The sequence below is a fragment of the Empidonax traillii genome, unplaced genomic scaffold (genome assembly GCF_003031625.1).
Source record: "Empidonax traillii isolate 1590-97213 ecotype Southwest subspecies unplaced genomic scaffold, ASM303162v1 scaffold57:size2250009, whole genome shotgun sequence".
In the NCBI taxonomy this organism is placed as follows: domain Eukaryota; kingdom Metazoa; phylum Chordata; class Aves; order Passeriformes; family Tyrannidae; genus Empidonax; species Empidonax traillii.
The window spans coordinates 23,214-43,220 of record NW_020955250.1 but is presented as its reverse complement, the minus strand read 5'-3'; the positions used below and the strand labels follow the sequence as shown (position 1 = coordinate 43,220).

The 20,007-nt window shown below is 37.6% G+C and overlaps 1 protein-coding gene across 1 annotated transcript in view; it reads left to right on the top strand.

Annotated features, from left to right (window-relative positions):
* The window catches only part of LOC114055526 (contactin-associated protein-like 5), a 200,759-nt gene that overhangs the window by 169,954 nt on the left and 10,798 nt on the right, over window positions 1-20,007 (top strand). Inside the window, exons 11-12 of the mRNA XM_027879776.1 lie at window positions 5,468-5,574; window positions 18,383-18,502. Of these exons, the coding sequence (XP_027735577.1) occupies window positions 5,468-5,574; window positions 18,383-18,502 (227 nt within the window). The remainder of the gene's footprint in view (window positions 1-5,467; window positions 5,575-18,382; window positions 18,503-20,007) is intronic.

The window sequence follows — 20,007 nt, the reverse complement described above, 5'->3', positions numbered from 1 at the left end:
GTTTGAAGGTAGATAAAGGGCTACTTAAGTGGCTTTCAGAATCCAACTTGAGTGTGGAATTGATATTTGGGGGGTACCTGAATAAAGTTCACCCCTATTGCTATTCCTTTAGAGTCAAAATTCACGGAATGTGTGCAATCCCATGGTAAATTAAAGGTCAAATGTGGGGATGCATGTAGGAGATAATATCCTATCCTTGTTTGTTTGTTTGATTCTTGCAGATGGCTTTTCTGCATTTGCTTTGTAAAATTATGAATTCTAAATGGAACAGCTGTCTGTACAGGATGGTTTATTTGTTTCCCTTTTTTCATTTTCAAATATATTTACATAAAATTCTTTCAGTGGATGCCAAGCCAAACTGTCAGCACATTTACCTCTATTAAAAATGTAGGTGTTCTAACAACAAAACAATCAAATCTTAAAAAAATGCCTTTTATCTAAGGCATAGATAACAGGCTCTTTTCCCTTCACTCGTGCCAGTCCCAGCACAACCTCCTCCCACAGTTCTGTCCCAGTCACATGCCTAAGGGCTGTTGTCACTAATGTTCAGATCTTCTAAATGTTGGTCTCACAGTGGTATGCCAGTTCAGAGTCTGAAAACCAAGGTGGCCAACAATGGAAATAATAATATATTTGAGAATTTCAGTCATCAACTTTTGCAAATCTCAAAAAAAAAAGAAAAACCTGCCATTGTGATAAATTATTAAGATGGCAGAAATATCTTTTTTTTTTTTTTTCCTTTCGGATTTTTTTTTTCTTCTATTCAGTGGGACAGAGTAGATGATTCCCAGCATGGAAAGAAGAATTGTCTTTGTATGTATCTTGTTCTGTTTGTATTCCATGAGTTCTCATAACATAATAAATTTAGGAAATAAAATGTAGATGACTTAAAAGATTAAGTATGCCAAAAGACTTTTTAATATGTCATTGATTGGCTTTTTAAAGTTGCAAGAGGAGAGAAGAGTTGGAAGGTGGTGTGATGAGGCGGGAATGTCTGCTGAGGAAAATCAAAGGTCTGAAGAGTGTTAATTCTTTTATAGCCTGTTGTAATATTATTTTTCTACACTCCTTCTCCCATCCTCCCTCTGGTTCTGGTAGTTCTCTTTTCTCCCTTTAGTTAAGGAGATCTAGCCCACTGCTTAACCACAAAAGCTCATCCCGGGAGAAATGAGAGTGGGATGTGCTTCTGCAATGCTTTTTCTGATGCTCTCTAATCTTCATTAGTTTTCCCCTTGGTAAACCTCTGAAGTTGTTATACGTTGTCTGTGTAGTACTATTGGTAGATTTTTCTTCAAAATGTTTGTCTGCTCTCCCCTTGAACCTGTTTCTTGTATCAGAAATAACCTTTGGCAAGGAATTTACCAAATTTATGGCTCAGCACAAGGGGCCAAAACCCATTCTATTGCAATTGGCCTCAAGTTATTGAGTTTGGTGGAACGATATCATTTAGCAAAGCAAAATACAGTCTGTTACAGCAACAATAGGAGTTTCAACATACATGCATGCCTACTAGATGAAGTAATTTCTTTTAGCGTTATATTTTGTTAATGATATGTTAAACAGCTGCTGGCCTTAAATAAGAAAATATGCTGACATAAAAATTAATTTGAGATAATATTCAGGAAAATGCTTTCTTGATAGAAAACTTGTAAAATTTCATTTATTTTCTTGTTTTGAACATTGTTGAGATTTAGGGATTTAGTACTTGTCTCAAAATTATATATATTGTCAGTCCTAATATTGAGGGGGTGTGCTCCTTTTTCAATTCTCTCTGTGATGGTTCCCTTTCTTCGCTGTTTATTTAGGAAGGATAGTGAGTAGTGCTGTCAGGATGTGTAGTGCTGACTATAACAAAAGCTCAGAGGGGCTTATTGACTATACTGGGTTTATTCTAGTCAAGTGTAACATCAAATGTTTGGACCTTCTTCAGCTTCCTTCTCAAATAATCTTGTCATTGTTATTTCTTCATTCCTATCAGAGGGCCAAATTTCTCTCCCCCCCCAGTGTCTATGCAGTTTGTCCTTTGATATCAAAGGAAGCACACATACAGTTTGGGAGGTGAATGTTTTATTCTAAGGACAGTGAAAGCTTTTGTGCAGGCTCTGCATATTGCTCACTTAGATGGCTAAGGGTGTGTTTTCCAGCTTGGCTAAAGGAGGGAAAATTTTATTTGCTTCATTTATTTTTTTTTAATAAGAATATTTCATGATGATATATTCTGTGAATTAATCTGGAAGATGAAGTCTCTGGGATGTCACAAACTGTCTTAGGCAAATACTTAAATTTCCAAATGTCTAATTTATGATGCAAAAATTGAGTTGATCTGTTTGTTCTTTTCAGTTGCAAATAGGTCAGGGGCTGTCTGCTGCAAATTTTTGTCTGTGAAACCTTCTGTTATACTACTACATTTTTTTAGGTTTTTTTGTTTGTTTGTTTGGTTGGTTTTGGGTTTTTTTTGTTTGTTTTGTTTGTGGTTTTTGGTTTGGTTTGGTTTGGGGGGTTTTTTCCTAAAATTGTTTGTTTCTACTAGAATGTAAATATTAATTTAAATTTTAAATTACATATATTTAAATTCTTCAACATGAGGATCTGGGACAGTGTGCAAATGGAACAACCTGTGACTTAGGCATGCCTTGATTAATTTTAATCATAGCTATTTCTTAAATTTGAGTTCTCTGACAATTAGGATAATTTTTGCTTCTAATGAAGATACAACTGCTCAGCTAGAATGGGATTATGGTAATTATTAGAGTTGCAAAGAAATTTTTTTTATAAGCTCTTAGAAGGGTTAGTTATCTGACTGAAAACAAGATCAATGCAGTTGGTGCTAATTAAGGCAAATAGACTAAGGAATAAAAAAGGTTTAATTCTGAATTTATGAATATAATTAAAAGCTTACATGGTTTGTTTGACTTGAATTTTGTGCATTGCTGGGGGAAGGAAAAGTGTCTGCATTTGCAAGACAAGTAGAAACAAGAAATGACCTTCAACTTTGTAAACTCTTTAAAGAAAACTGTTTTAACAGAATAAATGTGGCTAAGCCTTTACATACAGGCCTTTGGCAAACTGCAAATTACTAGTAATTAGCTCTACTGCATTGGGTTAATTAATAAAAGGTAGCTTAAAATAGGCAGAAAGCTTATTTGTCCATTACACTGATGATGTAAATTGTGATAATAACACAGCACTATTCTTTTTAGCTCTTCAAAGAGCTCTGTTAACATCAGATGTTTCATGTCACCAGCGTCCCTGTGATGTGAATAGAACTACTGCTGTTGTACAGGTGACATAAAAGAATGTTTATCACTAAATAGCAAGTAGAATTAAAGGCAGTGTGCTGAGGGCAAGGGCAGGCACAAACAAAGCACAAATATGAGTAAATCTTCTCCCACAGGCAAAATTCATATGTATCACCACAATGGTGGTGTACCACTGTGCTTTGCCTCTGGAACAAAGCTGCTGGGGAGATGCTGGTTTGAGGGAGCTGTCACAGTCCTACAGAACATAGCAGTGTGCAGGTCCTCTGTGCCATTCCACAAGATTGCTTGTGCTTTCTTCAGAATTGACCCAAAGCTTCTAAATCTTTCTTCACTGCTACCAGGAGTATTTGTTTTTAATGCAGAGGGGTGACTGGGCTGTCACTGCACCAGCAGGCTGTTTGGCTGTTAGATGATTGCTCAGCATACCATTAAAAGACAATCTCATCCCTTCTCAAAACTGCTGATATGTAAGGGTGGGGAAACCCAGTGGTTTTGTCCCTCCCCTTTTTTTCTTCTTTAGAAACAATAGGTTCTCCTACAGCACTGGAAAAAGCTCCCTGGTGAGCTGGAAAACCAGGCATGTAATTGTCATATTCTTTCCTCATTTTGTATTTGAGCCCAGTGATTAATAGAAGCCATGACAGTGACTTTTACAAGACTAATAAATCTTATAATTGTTTTAAAAAATGTTACATATAGTTATAAACAGCATACTTTCTTCTTGAATTCCTTATTTCTCCAGTATTATAATAAATAATGGGAATAATTGAGTAAACATTAATAAAAATAATTTTTCATGTTAATATTTTTCTATGATCTTTATAATTTTATGTAGGATGGTATAAATAGTGATCACATGAAACTTGAATCCCAGACTCACAATGAGATGGATATATGTATGTTTGTGTGAACTGTCATGGAGCATACTGAGGATGAGGGGTTAGTCTGATTGGCCTCTGGGCACAGAAACAGGTTTCTTTGGGGTGTTAATGCTTCACAGCTCTAAACAGCCTTGTACTCAGGTAGGCTGATGAAAACCTGGCTAATGAGGCTCAGAAGGCTGGTGAAGATGGATGATTGTAAGGGGCATACAGGTTTTCTGCTTGCATGCATGAAATGGGTTTTAATTGTAAGTAACCTAGATGAAACTGACTGAAATCCACAGTTAAAGGCAAAATGCATGCTTATATACAAAAAAAATTGTAAGGATGAGATGAACCACAGCTGCAAAAATCTAGGTAGCATAAGTGACTTCAGCACTGTGACCACGGAAAGCTCTGGGCATAAAAGTGTTTTGAAGCTCAAATTACAGCAAAGCAAACCCTAATGGAGTTCTGTAGTGTAAGAGATAAATTGGTTGCCTGTTTCCTCTCCACCCACCCATCACAATTGAATCAGCAGTATAAACAAATTACTTATTTTTCAAAAGTCAGACATACTGTGTAAAAGAGATTAATATACAGTAAGAAGAAAAAAAAATGAAAGAAACAGCAAACAAGAGAACAATCTGTTTCCATTTAGGCTGGGGTAACTCCATCGCACTGCATGCATTTATACCAGGGGAGTTCAGATCAGCATTCACTTCTTGTCCTGGAGATTGAATTTATCTCCCACAGCTTTTGTTTCTGTTCACTTCCTGAGCTGCATGCTGTTGTGCCTCTTTCTTCTTTTAATAATTTGTTTAACAATAATACTTCAGAGGTACAGCAACTAAAACGAGGAAAAGAACAGAGAGTGCACAGCTCATAATTGAAGCGTATTTTTCCTCTCACTTCAGAGATTTGCATGCTGTTTGTGTTACCACAAATGTAACTCAGCCTAATTTTGATAACAGTGGTGCCTGTTTAATCAGAGAACAGAGGATTCTTGAAACAAGATTTTAATAGCATTTTCAGCTGTTACTTTTCTTGCTCTGTGTTCAGAAAGTTTGTGACACTTTAATTGCTAACAAGTGGAATATTTTTATTGAGAATGATCTTAACCTACCTGCTGGATAGTTTAAATGTTGTTTTCTTCCATGCTTGTACTGGAGGCGAATCATAGATCAGAGGAATAAGTAATTATTTCAGGTATTATACAATGAATCAGCCCTAGGAAACTCTTGCCTGAATGAGGAGTAGAGACACTTTTATAATTTCTTTTCCAGCACATTGTTTTTAGAGAAATCCTTATAATTAATTACATTTTTCAAAACTCTCTCAAATTAGATGTTTACCCAACTACTGTGAACATGGAGGTAAATGCTCTCAGTCCTGGAGCACCTTTTACTGTGATTGTGGTGATACGGGCTACACGGGAGCGACTTGTCACAACTGTAAGTAAACCCACACCTACAGTGTTTTCTACTACAGCTTGTTTGTCAAGGTGCACATAAACTACTAAGGAGCTTTGTGAGAGGTCATATCACACCACAGGATGTAGCATGTCCTGGCTTGGTTTGAACAGGTCAAGAAAACACAGGAATACATTTGTAACTATGCATGTGTTTGACAAATATTTTGGAGAAAACAAAACCAGATTATGTTAACTGATTTTCTGCGGCTTTTTTCTTCACTCTGTTCATTGATTTGGAGAATCATAAAGTCATTCATATTACATCCACATCATAGACACATTGGTCATTCAACATTTACTTGAATTTAGCTGGACTGAGCTGGCTGATTTTAATCTGTGTTTAGGGTTTTATGTCAATTTCGCCACTCTGGTCTTTTTTGGTTTTAGATTATTTGAAATTTCATGTTGCAGGAACCTAATTTTCAACAGTTTATGATTTTTTTTTGGCTGCTGCCATTAACAGTATCTCAAACTGACAGTACATGAAACATTCAGCTACTGAAATCTACAGCAAAAGGAATATTAAGGTGTTTTAAAGGTTAAAAAACCCCCTATCAAACAGTAGAGGCACAACATTCTGTGAAATCTAATAAAAATAGAGAGAAAAGAAAAGCCAAAATAAAACCTCTTTATACAGCTGACTGAAAGGCAAAACAAAAAATGAGGCAAACTTTCAGTTCTAACACAGGAAATAAAGAGAAAAAAACAGTGAGTAAGAATAACAGTTCCAGGAATACAACTATAACCACTCCGGGTGTTTGATGAGCACTTGGACCGCAGATAGGATGAGATTAGTGAGATGCACTTTTTCCCCCCCTGTTAAGCTAAAAGGTAGAAGAGAAGGAAAGGTACTTAGTGGTTTAAAGCTGAGAATATTGGCAACGGTACTGTAATTTTGGAGATCGTAATGGTTTGTTAGTTAATGGTGAAATAATTTGTGGGACCTGCAGCTGACAGGAGAGTCTGTTGAGAGGTCTGTTCATGGATCTGTCACCTGAACTCTATATTGTAAATACAAAGGAAGCCAGAGGCTTGGTGTGGAAATTATGCCAAGCCAGATGAAGGATAGGAAGAAAAATACTGAGTTTATAGTCTTAAAAAGAAGGCTTACTTTTTGTCCATTGTTCTTTCTGTTCCAAAAGGTAGCAACCCTCTTCAAACCTTCAAACCCAACCCTCAGAGTACACGCAGAGTTTGAGGCCATGACAGGGTACTTACACCAGCTGATGACTGGTGTAAATACTAGATGGCACAAACTAGGTGGCCAAATTCAGTTGGTGAGAAGGGAAAGGCTCCTTGGAGAAGGAAAAGAACTTTAACTATTGACCATCAAAAGTGATTAGGGATACTTAACTCTAGGCTACATCTGTGCTGTCATATGAGCTCAGGGCCTGAGGCTCACTATGTCTGTGCCAACTCCATGTGGCTTCTGTCCAAAGGAGACCATCTCATTACTTCATAGAATCAGTTCATGACCAGTTTTCCCCATAGACATTTCTGTGGAGCAAGTGAAGCCTCCTGCTGCTGTCAGCTCATGCCTGCACTCTAAAGACACTTACGTATCTGTGGTTATTTAAGGTTAACTGAGGTAGAAACTACTCTGAAAAGTTTCTCAGGAAGGTCTTGTGTTCAGACTTTTCAGCAGATCAAGATGTGCACACATGTGATGTACAGCTATTCACCTGCTCAGCTTATTTACAACCATTTTATCAACAGCTAATTTGATTCCAGACTGATTGTGGAGCCAGCTGCCCTGTAAGCCAAGCAAGGCTGATAAACAGCAACATTAGTCTGGAGAAATGCATTCATGTGCTTGAAATATGCAATGAAACCAATTCAAAGCTCGTGGGCAAATGCAAACTGTTGATAAGAAATTTGCAGAACAAGAGACATTATCTCTTTCAGCTGATAGTGATTGACATTCAGGAGTACCTTTTAGCAGGCGAATGAAAGCCATAGATTTGATCACAGCATAACTCCAGAATATCCTCAGTGCATAGGAATCTCTCCAATAATGTAAATCAGTGTAGTTCTTTCAAAGTAAAAGATCTAATTTTGTAAGATTTGAAATATAATCTCAAGAGATTTTCATTTTTACTTGAACACTGAGACTGATGGGCATGAAACTGAACTTGTACCACTTAGGAGAGGCTATTTCTTTCATTAAACTGCCCTTCAGATCCACATCCATGCAGCAACAGGGTAAAGATTTACCTGGCAATCTGCTGCAAGTGAAACAGGGTGAATTGTTTCATTGTTGGGTGAATTTTTTTTTTGGTGTGAGTTGCATCACCTTGAGTTTTGCCTCCTTTTGGTGTGGTAAGAGGTGGTTGAAAACTTTAAAAAGACTCATTCTTTGCCATGCTTCCAGAAAGAACTGCATGACATGCCTCTGGAATTATTGGTTTATGTTTTACCACCTCAGACTGTGAGACAATTCCATTTTAAGAACTGAGATCTGAAGAGGCATTGTCCCTAACTTACTGCCATCATATGTGAAGTGTTGAAATGCATTTTATGTTTGATATGTAAGCAATCTCACTTTTTTCTTCCAAATATTTCTGGACCACACTGGATCCTGCTCCGAGGAATAGTCAACAATACATATTATACCTTCACTAAAGAGTTTGCAGTTAAGTTTCTGAAGGGAAAAAACATGCTGGCACAGGTGACAGAGTGCCAGAAAGGCTTCATCAGCATCATAGGTGGCAGTTTCAGTCTACCAGGTGCATAATGATTTCTAGGCTTTCTTGTAGCCAAATAGTCATAAGGCAGAGATTAAAAAGAGGAGGAAATTGAATGCTTACAGACATGGAGTGACATGGGAGAAAGCGATAAATCTGCAAGTTTGAAAAATATAAGGCTATGACCAGAAGAGTTTGACATTTTTGAGAAGGCAAATGTCAGAGTCGTGACAGGTAGATAGGTTGGAAATGTGCCATGAAAAGCAAAGATAAATAGTTCACATTTGATGCAACAGAGGGGAATTAGACAGTGTCAGAACAGAACGGTAAGTTGATAGAAGACACAGCTGGGACAATGTTTGCAAGACCGTGTCAGATATGTGGGACAGGATTGTGTCTGTCATGACTGAAAATGGGTAATTGAAATTCAAGATGTGTGGATGAAGCAAAAGTGTGCATCTGAAGATGCATGTAAAGAACTAGCTGGCTCTAGATGTGACCTTAATATAATCTTATTAGAGACAGCTAGTTTTCTGCAAACCTCAGGTATCCTGTTCACTCAAAATCCCTTATGATACTGGAAGCTCCTAAATTGTCACAGCACGTTTGACAATCTGCCTGACCACTTAAATGGGTGTGGTCCTGTCCCATTAAATAGCTACTGTGTGGCAGACAAGTTCACCCTGAAGTCTCGCTGGTCCTGTTTCTGTTCTCCTCTTCTCTGAACTTTGGTGTAAATAGAAGTGAAATAGTGCTAAACCCTATGTTTTCTGGGTTTCACTAACATATAAGAGTCTTAATATTTTCTAAACAGGTAGTTTCTTTCTTGCAAAGCTTAAATGATGCATAAGCACATTTCTGTGCTTAGTTATGGTTAATTGTTCTTCACTAACTGCCACATGGAATATTATCAATACCTTCCAAGTCTTTTTTTTTTTGTTGTTGTTGTTGTTTGGTTTGAGGTTTGTTTTCTAGTTTTTGATTGGGGGTTTTTCCGTTTTGGATTTACTTCTCATCCTTACGTCTTCCAGTGCAAACATCTTCCTGGCTAGTCACAGTACTGATGGGCACTTGGGTCTCTGGCTCTGTACTCTCTGTAGCTGAGAAAGCCCAAAGCATGTGCCAGTGCCATACTGTGACAAATGCATGTGGACATGCAATCTGCTGTCCTTGAGCTGACTGTCTCCAGATACCCATTTCACTGCCCACAGTTTGAGGAAACTGGGAGTCATGGAATAACCCTATAAGATATAAAGCCAACTATAGGTGATTTACATTTGATTGTGTATGAGTTTTGTTATGCCTTAGTTTCTCTACCTCTGTTGGGAGTAAGATCCAATTTGTGGGTATATTAAAAGGTGTGTGATCTATATCATCTACTGAAATGGTATGGGTTCTTTCCTGAGAAAACACTCTTTGCTTATTGCTACTTGAGCTTATCTAGAGCTGAGACAGTGCTTTGAGGATACAATCATATTTCAGTCCCCAAAATGCAGGGTTTTCTTTTTGCTTTATCTTTTAAATAGCGGTAGATGATTTCCCCATTTCTACAGTGTGTGGGTAGCCTGCTGATCTGTCAGGTATTGGAGTAGTCTGATATAATCCAGATAGATAGGAGAGGATCCCTCATGTAATCACACGTGTGAACCATAGCAAAATAGATAATTGTTTTCTGTTTTTCTCCTTTAGATGGAAACACTGATGTTAGTACACAGCTTGGGAAAAAAAAGCCTGGGTGGGATTCATCTCATCTATCTTTTGCTGTCTGATACTGTGACATCCAATCTAAGATACTGGTCTGCTCTCTCTTTATATGTAAAAAGTGTGAACTATTTTCAGAACTTAACTAGCCTCACTGTGAGATAGGGCATCCATGGTGAATTTATGGACCACCCCTGAAATGTTTCAGTGTCTGTCATCTATAGAGGGAGACAGTCTTAGCTTAGACAGACAATAGGCAACTGAAGGTGGGTCAGAATTATATGTGTATAGAGAGAGAGAAATTGAGGATTGAATTACAGGTCTTAATTTATATATATATATATGTATAAGCACACACATATATAAATTAATATATGTATTAACTGAAAGGGAATAGTTGAAAAGCTGCATAGTCATCTCTCTCATACTATTAATTCTTGTAATTATCATGTGATAGTGAGAGCAGTAGACCAGTATAAAATGGCCATGAGATACAGCATGTTATAATTTTATTGCATGGTAATGATGAGTAATCTCCTTTTCCTGTGAGTTATGTTAGTCCCTTAGAAAGCCTCATCTTCCCCTTCTGTATTTCTATTATTTTTATTTATGATAGTTTTCAGGTTGTTTTTAGTCTTGGGTGAATTTTTGAATTCCGGAGACTGCTGAACATTGATATAAAAATTATGGGAAATATAAAATAATGGTTTTATTCTTCATGTTCTGGGGATGTCAGCATGTCCCAAAGCTTTGCAAGGTGATAATTAACAGAATTTAATTTAATTCTGGATATTTGCTTTGTTGTGTGATCTATCTTGCACATACAGGTATGTGTCTTTTTGGCCTAGGTAATTGCTGGAGGAAAGATTCATCCAATAATGGAAATATTATATAGTCATTGATGTGGCATAAACTTAACATTACTTCAGGCTTTGAAAATGTGTATTTTAATATTAATATGCTTACTGCATATATCATTTTTGATCTGAAAAGCTTAATATAGCTTCAGCCAGATTGTTAGCAGGACTGGAGCTGCATCTTAAAATGCCAGCCATGGCAATGGTAATTCTCTTGTGTTCCAAGGTAGGGAGATATGGGCAAATCAGGTTCAGAGAGTTTTGGGTTGACAGATGTCCAACAGTGAGTTTGGTCATGTAATTTGAATGTCCTGAGTAGCCAGTTTTCCTGTCTGAGATTCTTGGAACAGCTTTTTTCCATGTGTGTTTAAACAATTGGTGTTCTTTGACTAAAGAAAACACATTTAATATTCATATCAAACCTTCAGTACTGTACTTGCTGTTCCTGCATATTTTTGTTCACACCATGCTTTTGGAATATGAATTTTCATTGTTTATTTTGTAATAAGTTACTGTGTTATTAATGCTTTCCCTTCAGTATGTGCACCTGTAAATTGTACATCTGCATTTCTCAGTGGTGTTCATTTAAAAGAAGTTTTTCCCTTTGCCTGACATTTCCTTATAAATAACACAGAGAAGATTTCGCTTTGGGGCTTTGCTGCAGAACAGATTATGCACGGGACTAACTCAGTCCCTTTTGAAACCTGCCTTCTATAGATGTGGCCACGACCACAGGGATACCAGGACTTTGGGAGGAAGACTGAAATGCCAAACTTTGCACAGCATCCTTCAAGTCTTTGATTGCTCATTTCCCTCCAACACTGCTCTCAAAATGGAGTAGGTGTCCCTGACTGCTTTCTTGCAGCAGCAGGACTTGCAGGTCATTCTACATTAGCACCAGGCAGGGGCTGCTGGGGTTTGTGACTGTCACAGCCGCCTCCAAACCTCAGCAGGGGTGCGACAAGGGAGGACAGCTTGACATGACCTTCCCCAGCATGGTCAGGGGGAGCCTTAGTTTGGATGGTAGGAAATTGTCTAATCCCCAGGTGCCGTGGGAGTCTCTCTCCTGAACATCCATTTAGGTAACACTGTGGTAAAAGTAATTTTTAATCCATCTATGGAAATAACATATTCTCTATCAGATGGGTAAATACATATTTTAAAAAAGAGAAAATAATCCATCTGTCATCCAGGCACACCACAGCAGAGACTGCATTGGTCTGTCAAGAGCAGAGCTGTCAAAATCCAGTTTTCGAGAGTACAGATTTCATTTTCTGGCATTTAACAAAACAATTGTATTATAAGGGTGAGAATGATGATCATTCCCAGAGTTCATTGCCTGTCCTAATCCCTCCGCTGTTGGAATGAGAAGAAACTTCCCATTGCATGTTGCTTTATTTGCTATTTAGAAAAATCCTTGGTTGAATGCTCATTAGTCTGAGCCGGAAAGAGCAAATCTGTCAGGCCTGAGATACACAAGCAGAGGGTGAAATAGTCATCTGCAATCTGCCTCCAGGAGCTCTGAGCACTTTGTTGAGAATGCTTATTTTGGTCTGGTCAGCATTTGTGCATATCTATTTGTCCAAGGTCAGTCTAGGAGCGACTGAAAAAATAACCCCAACTCTTACTGGCCTTTGAAGTCTAAATAAAACATAAGTTTTCACTTCTGAATATAATAATCATTATTATTACTATAAGTGTTATTATTACTCTTTGTGTCTAAGATGCAGAGAATTACGAAATAATTAAATGAGTCCCAAACTATCTGGCAGCAAGTATTCTGTCTGCCTTTTTTCAAAACTATACAACTGTTAGAGGTGGTAAAAGTGACATAGATCTCACTGCTAGTTTTAGCTGGGAAGTGGACAGTGTCAGCACCTCCCAATGAAATCAAGAATTAAAGTTCTTTAGGTCTCTTTAATGTATTTTATTTATTACATTACCATAAAATGTTCTCTCCTTCTGAGAAATTGAAAATTATCAGCTGCTTTTATTAGATTATGCAAATCTAATCTTGAAACTGTAATACTACAGGATTCATTTTGGTAATCATAAATAGTACATCTCAAATTCTGAATCTCAAGCTCATGTTTCATGCAATGAAATCAGTTTCCAAATTAATTGGAAGTACAGTAGGAAAGATATATTAGGAATTTTAAGGTTTTATTTTTTGAGTAATGTTATCTTGGTGTCCATTAAATTTGAACAGAATCCTCTGAGTGAAAAAAAAAATGAAAGAAAACAACAACTGAACAAATTGCTTTTAATTTGAAACGTATGTCTTGGTGGTATCTGTACTAATAATGTGCTGCCCAGCACAGCAGAGAAAGGTTTACCTTTCCTGGTCTTCCCAGTAGCAAAAGTGAAGTCTGGGTGTCACTGTTGCCTTTACACTGGGTCCAAGAGCAATCAATATTTTAAATACTGGTAAGAGGTGAATCTTACTGGATGAATAACAAGTTCGTTCCTGCACTGAAGAGAGAGGGCTTTAAATATGTTACTTGTTGCAGTATTTGCAGAATTACAAGTCTTGGTGAAAAGAACTGTCTTAGTTTTTTAGTCCAAGTAGAACTGGAGGTGAAAATCAAAATTAAAGTGGCCTGATGGAGAGGAGATGTTTTATAAGCTAGGAACATGGGGGCAAGGAAACAGAGTTAAGTGCTTGGGAAAACCAAGACCAGCTATAGATTTATCTGCTGGGCAGCTCCACAATAGAACAGGAGGCCTGTGCTTAGTGAAGGCTGCCATGGAGACTGCAGGTGAACTGCATAGGACAAAAGTAAGATTGGAAGCCAAATGGCAATATAGTAATGGGCAGTCCATGGAAAACTGGGCAAAAAGGTGTTTTATTGGAAACAACTGAAGTTTGACCTTGCAAATGTTTGTGCTCAGTCATGCACTATTAAAGATTTCAGCTACAGCAGAGATAAAACCTCTGGTTTAAGGGCTGCAATTAAAACAGTTAGATTAACAGATTACTTTACTTAACAGATACTTCAGAGAGCTGAACAGTGATAAAATTGCTGATATTTAAAAATTTTCAAGCTCTTTAAGCATACTGAATCAAGGTTGAAATTTCAATTGCAGAGCCAAGTTGAGAGCGACTCCATCCCTGTTAGACCCAACTGTGAGGTGCAGAGTTCCTGTGTGTACTCTGGCTGACCAGTCATAAGGATCTTGATGCAGGAATTAGAAAATTAAACTCAGGGTTTTTTTTTTACCCAAAAGGTCAACATAGGTTATTATAATGATATTAAAATCCGATAATGCCTCTCTGGCACTGAAGTCTGAACCATGATCTGTAGATTGAACCTTGACCAGTCAAAGTGAATATTTATAGTTCTGTAGGATACTTGTGTAGGGATGTAGTGTGTGACTTGAAAAAAACATGGAGTGTTTCAGATCCGCAGTTTTGAATTTTGAGCTTTTGAATGTTTCCACAGTTTTGATTTTTGAGCTTATGAATGTTTCTATCCCAAATAATATAAGAGAACGTGTAGAATTTGGTGATGTTGATCTGTCTGGAGATAAAGTGTTTATTTCATAAATGCTCTTCAAAGTTTGACAAATGATTTCCTAAGCACTGGAGAAGAGGAAAAGTGAGAACTAAAGGAAAAGATGCCCGTTATGATCAGTGAGTAAAGCAGTGTTCAGAACAAATGCTCTGATGTGATGAGTTGTTGATCTGAAAAGCTAGTTCAATTTGAGGTACTTAAGACTGAAAGAGATACCTGAGGGAGAAATTGGGTATGTGTGTTTCACAGAAAATTATAAAGGGCTGGGAAATAGATATCTTGAACTCTGTCAGTATTGTGCATGCCTGAACAACATCAGCACAGCTCATCCTAGCAGGTAGGCAAGAGCACAGATAGTACTCAGAGAAGCATCTCTTACTGTGAAGAATGGGGCTCTCAGGCTGCATCACTTTCAGCAGGTAGTTCTGGGAGGATTTTAAATTTCTTCGTGAAACACAGTGGTAGCCTTTAAAAAAATTCCTTACAGAGCAAAAATGTCAGCATAGGTCCAATGCTATAACTTGTAAGTGATTCTGGAAAGAAAAAGCAATAAAAGACATCCTTTGTGACCAAGTAAAACAGACACTTCTGATGTCCCGGTTCTCTTACTAAATCTGGGACCTTGAAGTCAAGCTGTTTTTTTGTCTTGTCTTCCTGGAGTAACCAGTTACCAGCAATAGCCCTGTGACACCTTTTACACTCAAGTTTTACCTTATGCTGCACTTTACCCTAATGTTTTTACCAGCCATACCTGCCTGTGAGGTCCAAGCCATACTTGTAGGGGGTTAGTTTGGGTTCATGTGGGCTGCTGACATCGTTTTCCTTTCAGCACTGGCATAATGCAGCTCTGTGAAGCAAAGAGCTTCACCCTGCCTGCCTGTGGGAACAGCAGGGCTATTGCTGCGTGGCAGCACAACTCATTCCCAAAAGGGCCTGAGGAAACACAGCAGGGGCATAAACTGTGATTTGCAGTGTTTCTGGCTCAGTGAAACAAAGGTTGCTGGAAACTGTCATTTTATCTTCGATGGCTGGTGTTATTCAAAATTAGCAAAAAAAAAAAAATGTGTAGAAGGATTACAGAAAGAAACTGATCTTGCTTCTGTGAGACAAAAGACAACTGAAAGGTTTCATTTTTTAAATTATGTTTTTTAAAAAGTATTTAAAGGAGAAAACAAGCTTTGCATTAGCATCCTATCAAGAGTGGGGTTTTTTGTTGTTTCGGTCCCATTTTGGTAAACATTTTAAAATTTGAAAACAAATTTGAAGGAGTGAAAGTATAAACACTATTAAAAGATTTCCCAGAAAGGAATAAAACCACAATTCTTTGTATTTATTTGGAGTTTTTCAATTTAAAAATAATGCTTGAAAATTGATGATGAGTTCTCTTCTGAATGAGCTGATGAATACCTCTCCTTTATTCAAAAGGTGTAATTACTGCAAATGTTGTTTTCCTTTAAAATGTATGCATTTGTCAACAGTTCCGTCATTACACTTGGTGCTTGCTTTTTGCTTATTATATGCACAATTGTTGGAGACTCTTTAATGACAATTACAATAATGGTTTCCCTGCTGTTCTCAAAACTCCATCTATGTCAGAGAAGTCTGACACAAAATGGAACATAAATATGAGGGCAATTTTCAGAGTTAAGGTTCTGGGGTCTTAACAGATGATTCTTAGTCTGGTTTTTACTTTCATATGATATTTCTGATTGTATAAAGAGAAGAAAGACTGTAAAGAGATTTTGTCTTTTGTGGACCCATAAAGACAGCTTCAAGTTGTTTTCACTGGCATAATAGGGCTTTTTTCAGCAAATGGAATTGCATAACTTTGTTCTGAAGTAGGCAATCGTCTTAGCCCACAAAATAGTTCAGCAGAGCTTGGATGGTGCACTGGAAATGTCTGAGGGGGCATCTGCCAGTGACTGGAAAAAAAACGTAATTTTCTCCTTGATGCATTATACAGCAAAAAATAGCAAAAAAAGAGAACTAAAATCAATGGCTGATACATTTCCACTCTAGAAGTACACAGTACCAAATGCTGAAGATACAAGTATGTGAAGCTTTCAGTGTACAGTTATGAAATAAACTGTTCACCAAAACTGCTTTTCTCTAAGTCATGATAGAATATGTTTTATGTGCTTGAGCTCGAGGTTTATAGCCTTTCCCACTCCTGCTACTTCCCAGTATGTAGTGCTGGATTTCTCATATAACTGAAGGGAAAACATACCAGGATGGATTTCCTTCCAGCAGACATAACTGTAATTTCATGGAAGCTTGAGCGTCCTTTCAGATTTATATCTGTTGAGCACCCCTAGCCTGACTTCTAGCTCCATATAGTCTTTGTTTTCCAAAGTTGCAGTGACAAAGGGGCCATATAAAGTTAAATACATCATCTCTCTTTGAATCTGCCCACATTTTTAATGGCTGAATCTTCACATCTTTCCTTACTAATTTGTAAAAGGTAGATATGGGCTCCAGACAGTGTCAGTTCACTGACACTGTATTTGTTTTATGTCTCTACCCTTCACACCATCCTTTGTCTTCAAAAATACTCAGCAAACAATTTAGAAGAAGCAATTGGCATATTCCCTAATGAGACAAGATAAAGTGTCCTATAATGATGATGACAGCAAATTTAGTAAGTGAACTGCAGTTTAAGAACTTTGCAAATTGATCAAACCATGATTCCTTGGTTGCTTACTTAATTGCCTGTTACAGTTTCTCTCCTGACCTCCATATCCCTGCTGCTTTTGTCAGCACTTCAGCAACTGAGGGACTCTCTGTTAGCCCCTCAGGTTGTGAATAGTGGAAGAATAGGTTCTGGTTTGGGGATTTTACTTAATTTACATTTAATATATACTCTTAGCCAGCTACCAGAGTGGGAATTTAGAAATATTCTGGACTTCTACAGTGTTTTCTACATCAGGCTAAGGATGAAGCTTCCTTAATTCTATTTACTATAGGATGTATGCTAATTAAAGCACTGCCTCACCAGGTACTGAGTACCTTAAGCAGTGTCTTAACTCAGTGATGTTCTGTCTGCTAGAGATGTCTAGTAAGGATAGAAATTTACAAGGAAAAAGCAAATTTCTGTGCGTGGTACAAGTGATCAGCTGGTGAGACTTAATTCATAGCCAATCTGGACCAGAGCTGCTAGAACTGTGGTTCTGTTTTGTTAGCAGAATTGAAGAAATGTCCAAAATCTGCATGATGAACTATCTTATAATATTCTTCAGAGTAATAGTCAGACGAGGCTACTTCAGGGCTCAGCATTTAAGTCTTTCTGAAATTTGTTTCATTAGAGAAACTATTTTTAGGGACTGAGAGGGAAGCAAAGATGTGAGTCCATGTGTGCACAGGAGGGGGAGCGAGGAACTATTCTGGCTGCTGCAGAGCAATTCCTGCCTTCTACAGAAGAGGCTGGGACTGTGTTTCAGAAGTGGACAGGAAGTGCTGGCCCTTCACTCAGCCTGCAAAGCTCCCTGAGTTCCAAACAAGGAACTTTGCAGTTGCATTTACAACCTCAACACAGCAATCACAAGCTGTTAGGGAGAATAATTTTGTCAGTATAATCAGGTAAGTGTTTAATTAGGTGGAGGAAAAAAGAATCAGGTCTTCTGAAATGAGACAAAACTTTTGTTGTTCAAGGTTCAGGATCATGCATGTGACTTTCTGATACTGGACTGCCTTTCTGCAGGAATTTTCTCTTTGTTCCATGTGAAGTGATATTTACTTTCTGCCAGAAAACATGCCTCAAATACAAGAATTTTACTGACCTGTGAGATTATTTTTTCCTTCTGTTCTTGCTCTTAGTGACTTGCTTTGCTTGTTTTATTAACCACTTGGATTTTTATGGGCACTAATACTCCAAGAGAAGAATGTTGATAAGCAGAAAGAAAAAGTTGGTCATATAAAATTAGGTATAAAGCATAAAAACATCATCTATGATGGAGACTGTATATGAACTTGTGAAATGTGACTGTCTTCTTTCTCCTCGTTTGTGAAGCAATCACTCTCTCTTTTGTTTAAAGCTATCTATGAACATTCCTGTGAGGCTTACCGACACCAAGGGAAGACATCAGGCTTCTTCTACATCGATTCTGATGGAAGTGGACCACTTGGACCACTCCGTGTTTTTTGCAATATCACAGGTAATGATCTAACCTTGTCTTGGCTCTTTTATGTGAGCTCTAATGTGATTGTGAGGTGGTCTTAATAGTATAATGATAGACATGCCAACAGTACAGCTCACTAGTGGGGAAGAAGCAGAGGAACTGAGGTTTGACTCTGAGATGTTTCCTTAAATAGGATCTATGCAAAAGTGATTTTTAAACTAAGTTTGAAGGACTCTCCTTGTACTGTTAAGTTACAACAGCATCTGCACCGTACAAAGGGTAGTTCATAATATCATAACTTTTGATGAGAAGTTTATGTTTTTTACTAAAGAAGTAGAAACTTAGAATCCAAACGATTCTTTTGTAACTAAATAGTTTCTCTGCTTTACTAGAACACTAGATCTGGGAATTATTGTTACACTCCTCTCACTGAGCTAGGTCTCACAGACCCTTCTAGTCTGACTTAAGCAGCAATACCTCCCCTCACACAAGTGTGATGCCTTTGACATTCTGAAGTGTGGAAACTTTGATTGTCCCTGGTATCTGTACGAAGGAGAATGCATGATGATCCTAGGAGGAAGGACACCAAAGAGACAGACAGTGGAGCAAAAGCCTGGCAAGGTTGTTGAGTCTTTTTAACCTTACAGTTCTGTGGCTTTAAATAAAAGTTATTTCAATAAATATACCTGTCTGGAAAATTCTCTCCTTAAGTGGGTTCTATTTTGTATACAGGACTGTCATGACAAGGGTATGAGAAAAGATTACACAGCCCTTGCTGTGGACGGGGATAGATGGTAGGGCTCCCTTTGTGCTTTTTATTTTTGAAATGGAGATGAAATTTCCCAGACCGTCTCCTGTTTGGCATTTTTTGCTTCCTGTGGCCAGGTGCAGATGAAAGAATGTTTTATTACCCTTTCTAAATTGCTAATTCCGGCTGAGCTGCTTCACCACATATCACCTCCACAATCAGTGCTGAAAACTGAGGACTCAGGATATTCATATTTTATCCTTAATCTCCTTGTGTTTAAAGTGTCTCAAATTAAATTTTCATTTTTATTTAATTGGGCAATCATTATGTTAATTAAATGCACAACAGTTAATTATTAAGTATGTTTTTTATTCAAGTGTAATAAATATTTAATAAGATGTGTCTCCTTCACTGTTGAATCTAGTAAGAATTGAAACAGCATTTCACCTTTCTGTCTGAATATCCTTCCTTGATCTCCAATATGGGAAATGTGCTCATTTTTATTATTTATTATATAAATATGTGTGATCAAAACACTGTCAGTGCTTTTTATCTTTGCTGAAGGAGTAGGATTTTTGACAAACACCTTGCATTTGCTTTCCTCAAATAAATTTTAGCTGGCAGAAATCCAGAAGGCATATACCCGATTTTCTCTCTATCTGTAATGAACTTGCTGACATTCTTATTTTAGTTATGAGAAAAGTGGAGATGGGGAAAAGTGGCAGAACCTCCAATCCTGGAACATACGCTTCTGTGTTGCCTGAATATGGTTTGGGTGCCTTAATCACAAGAG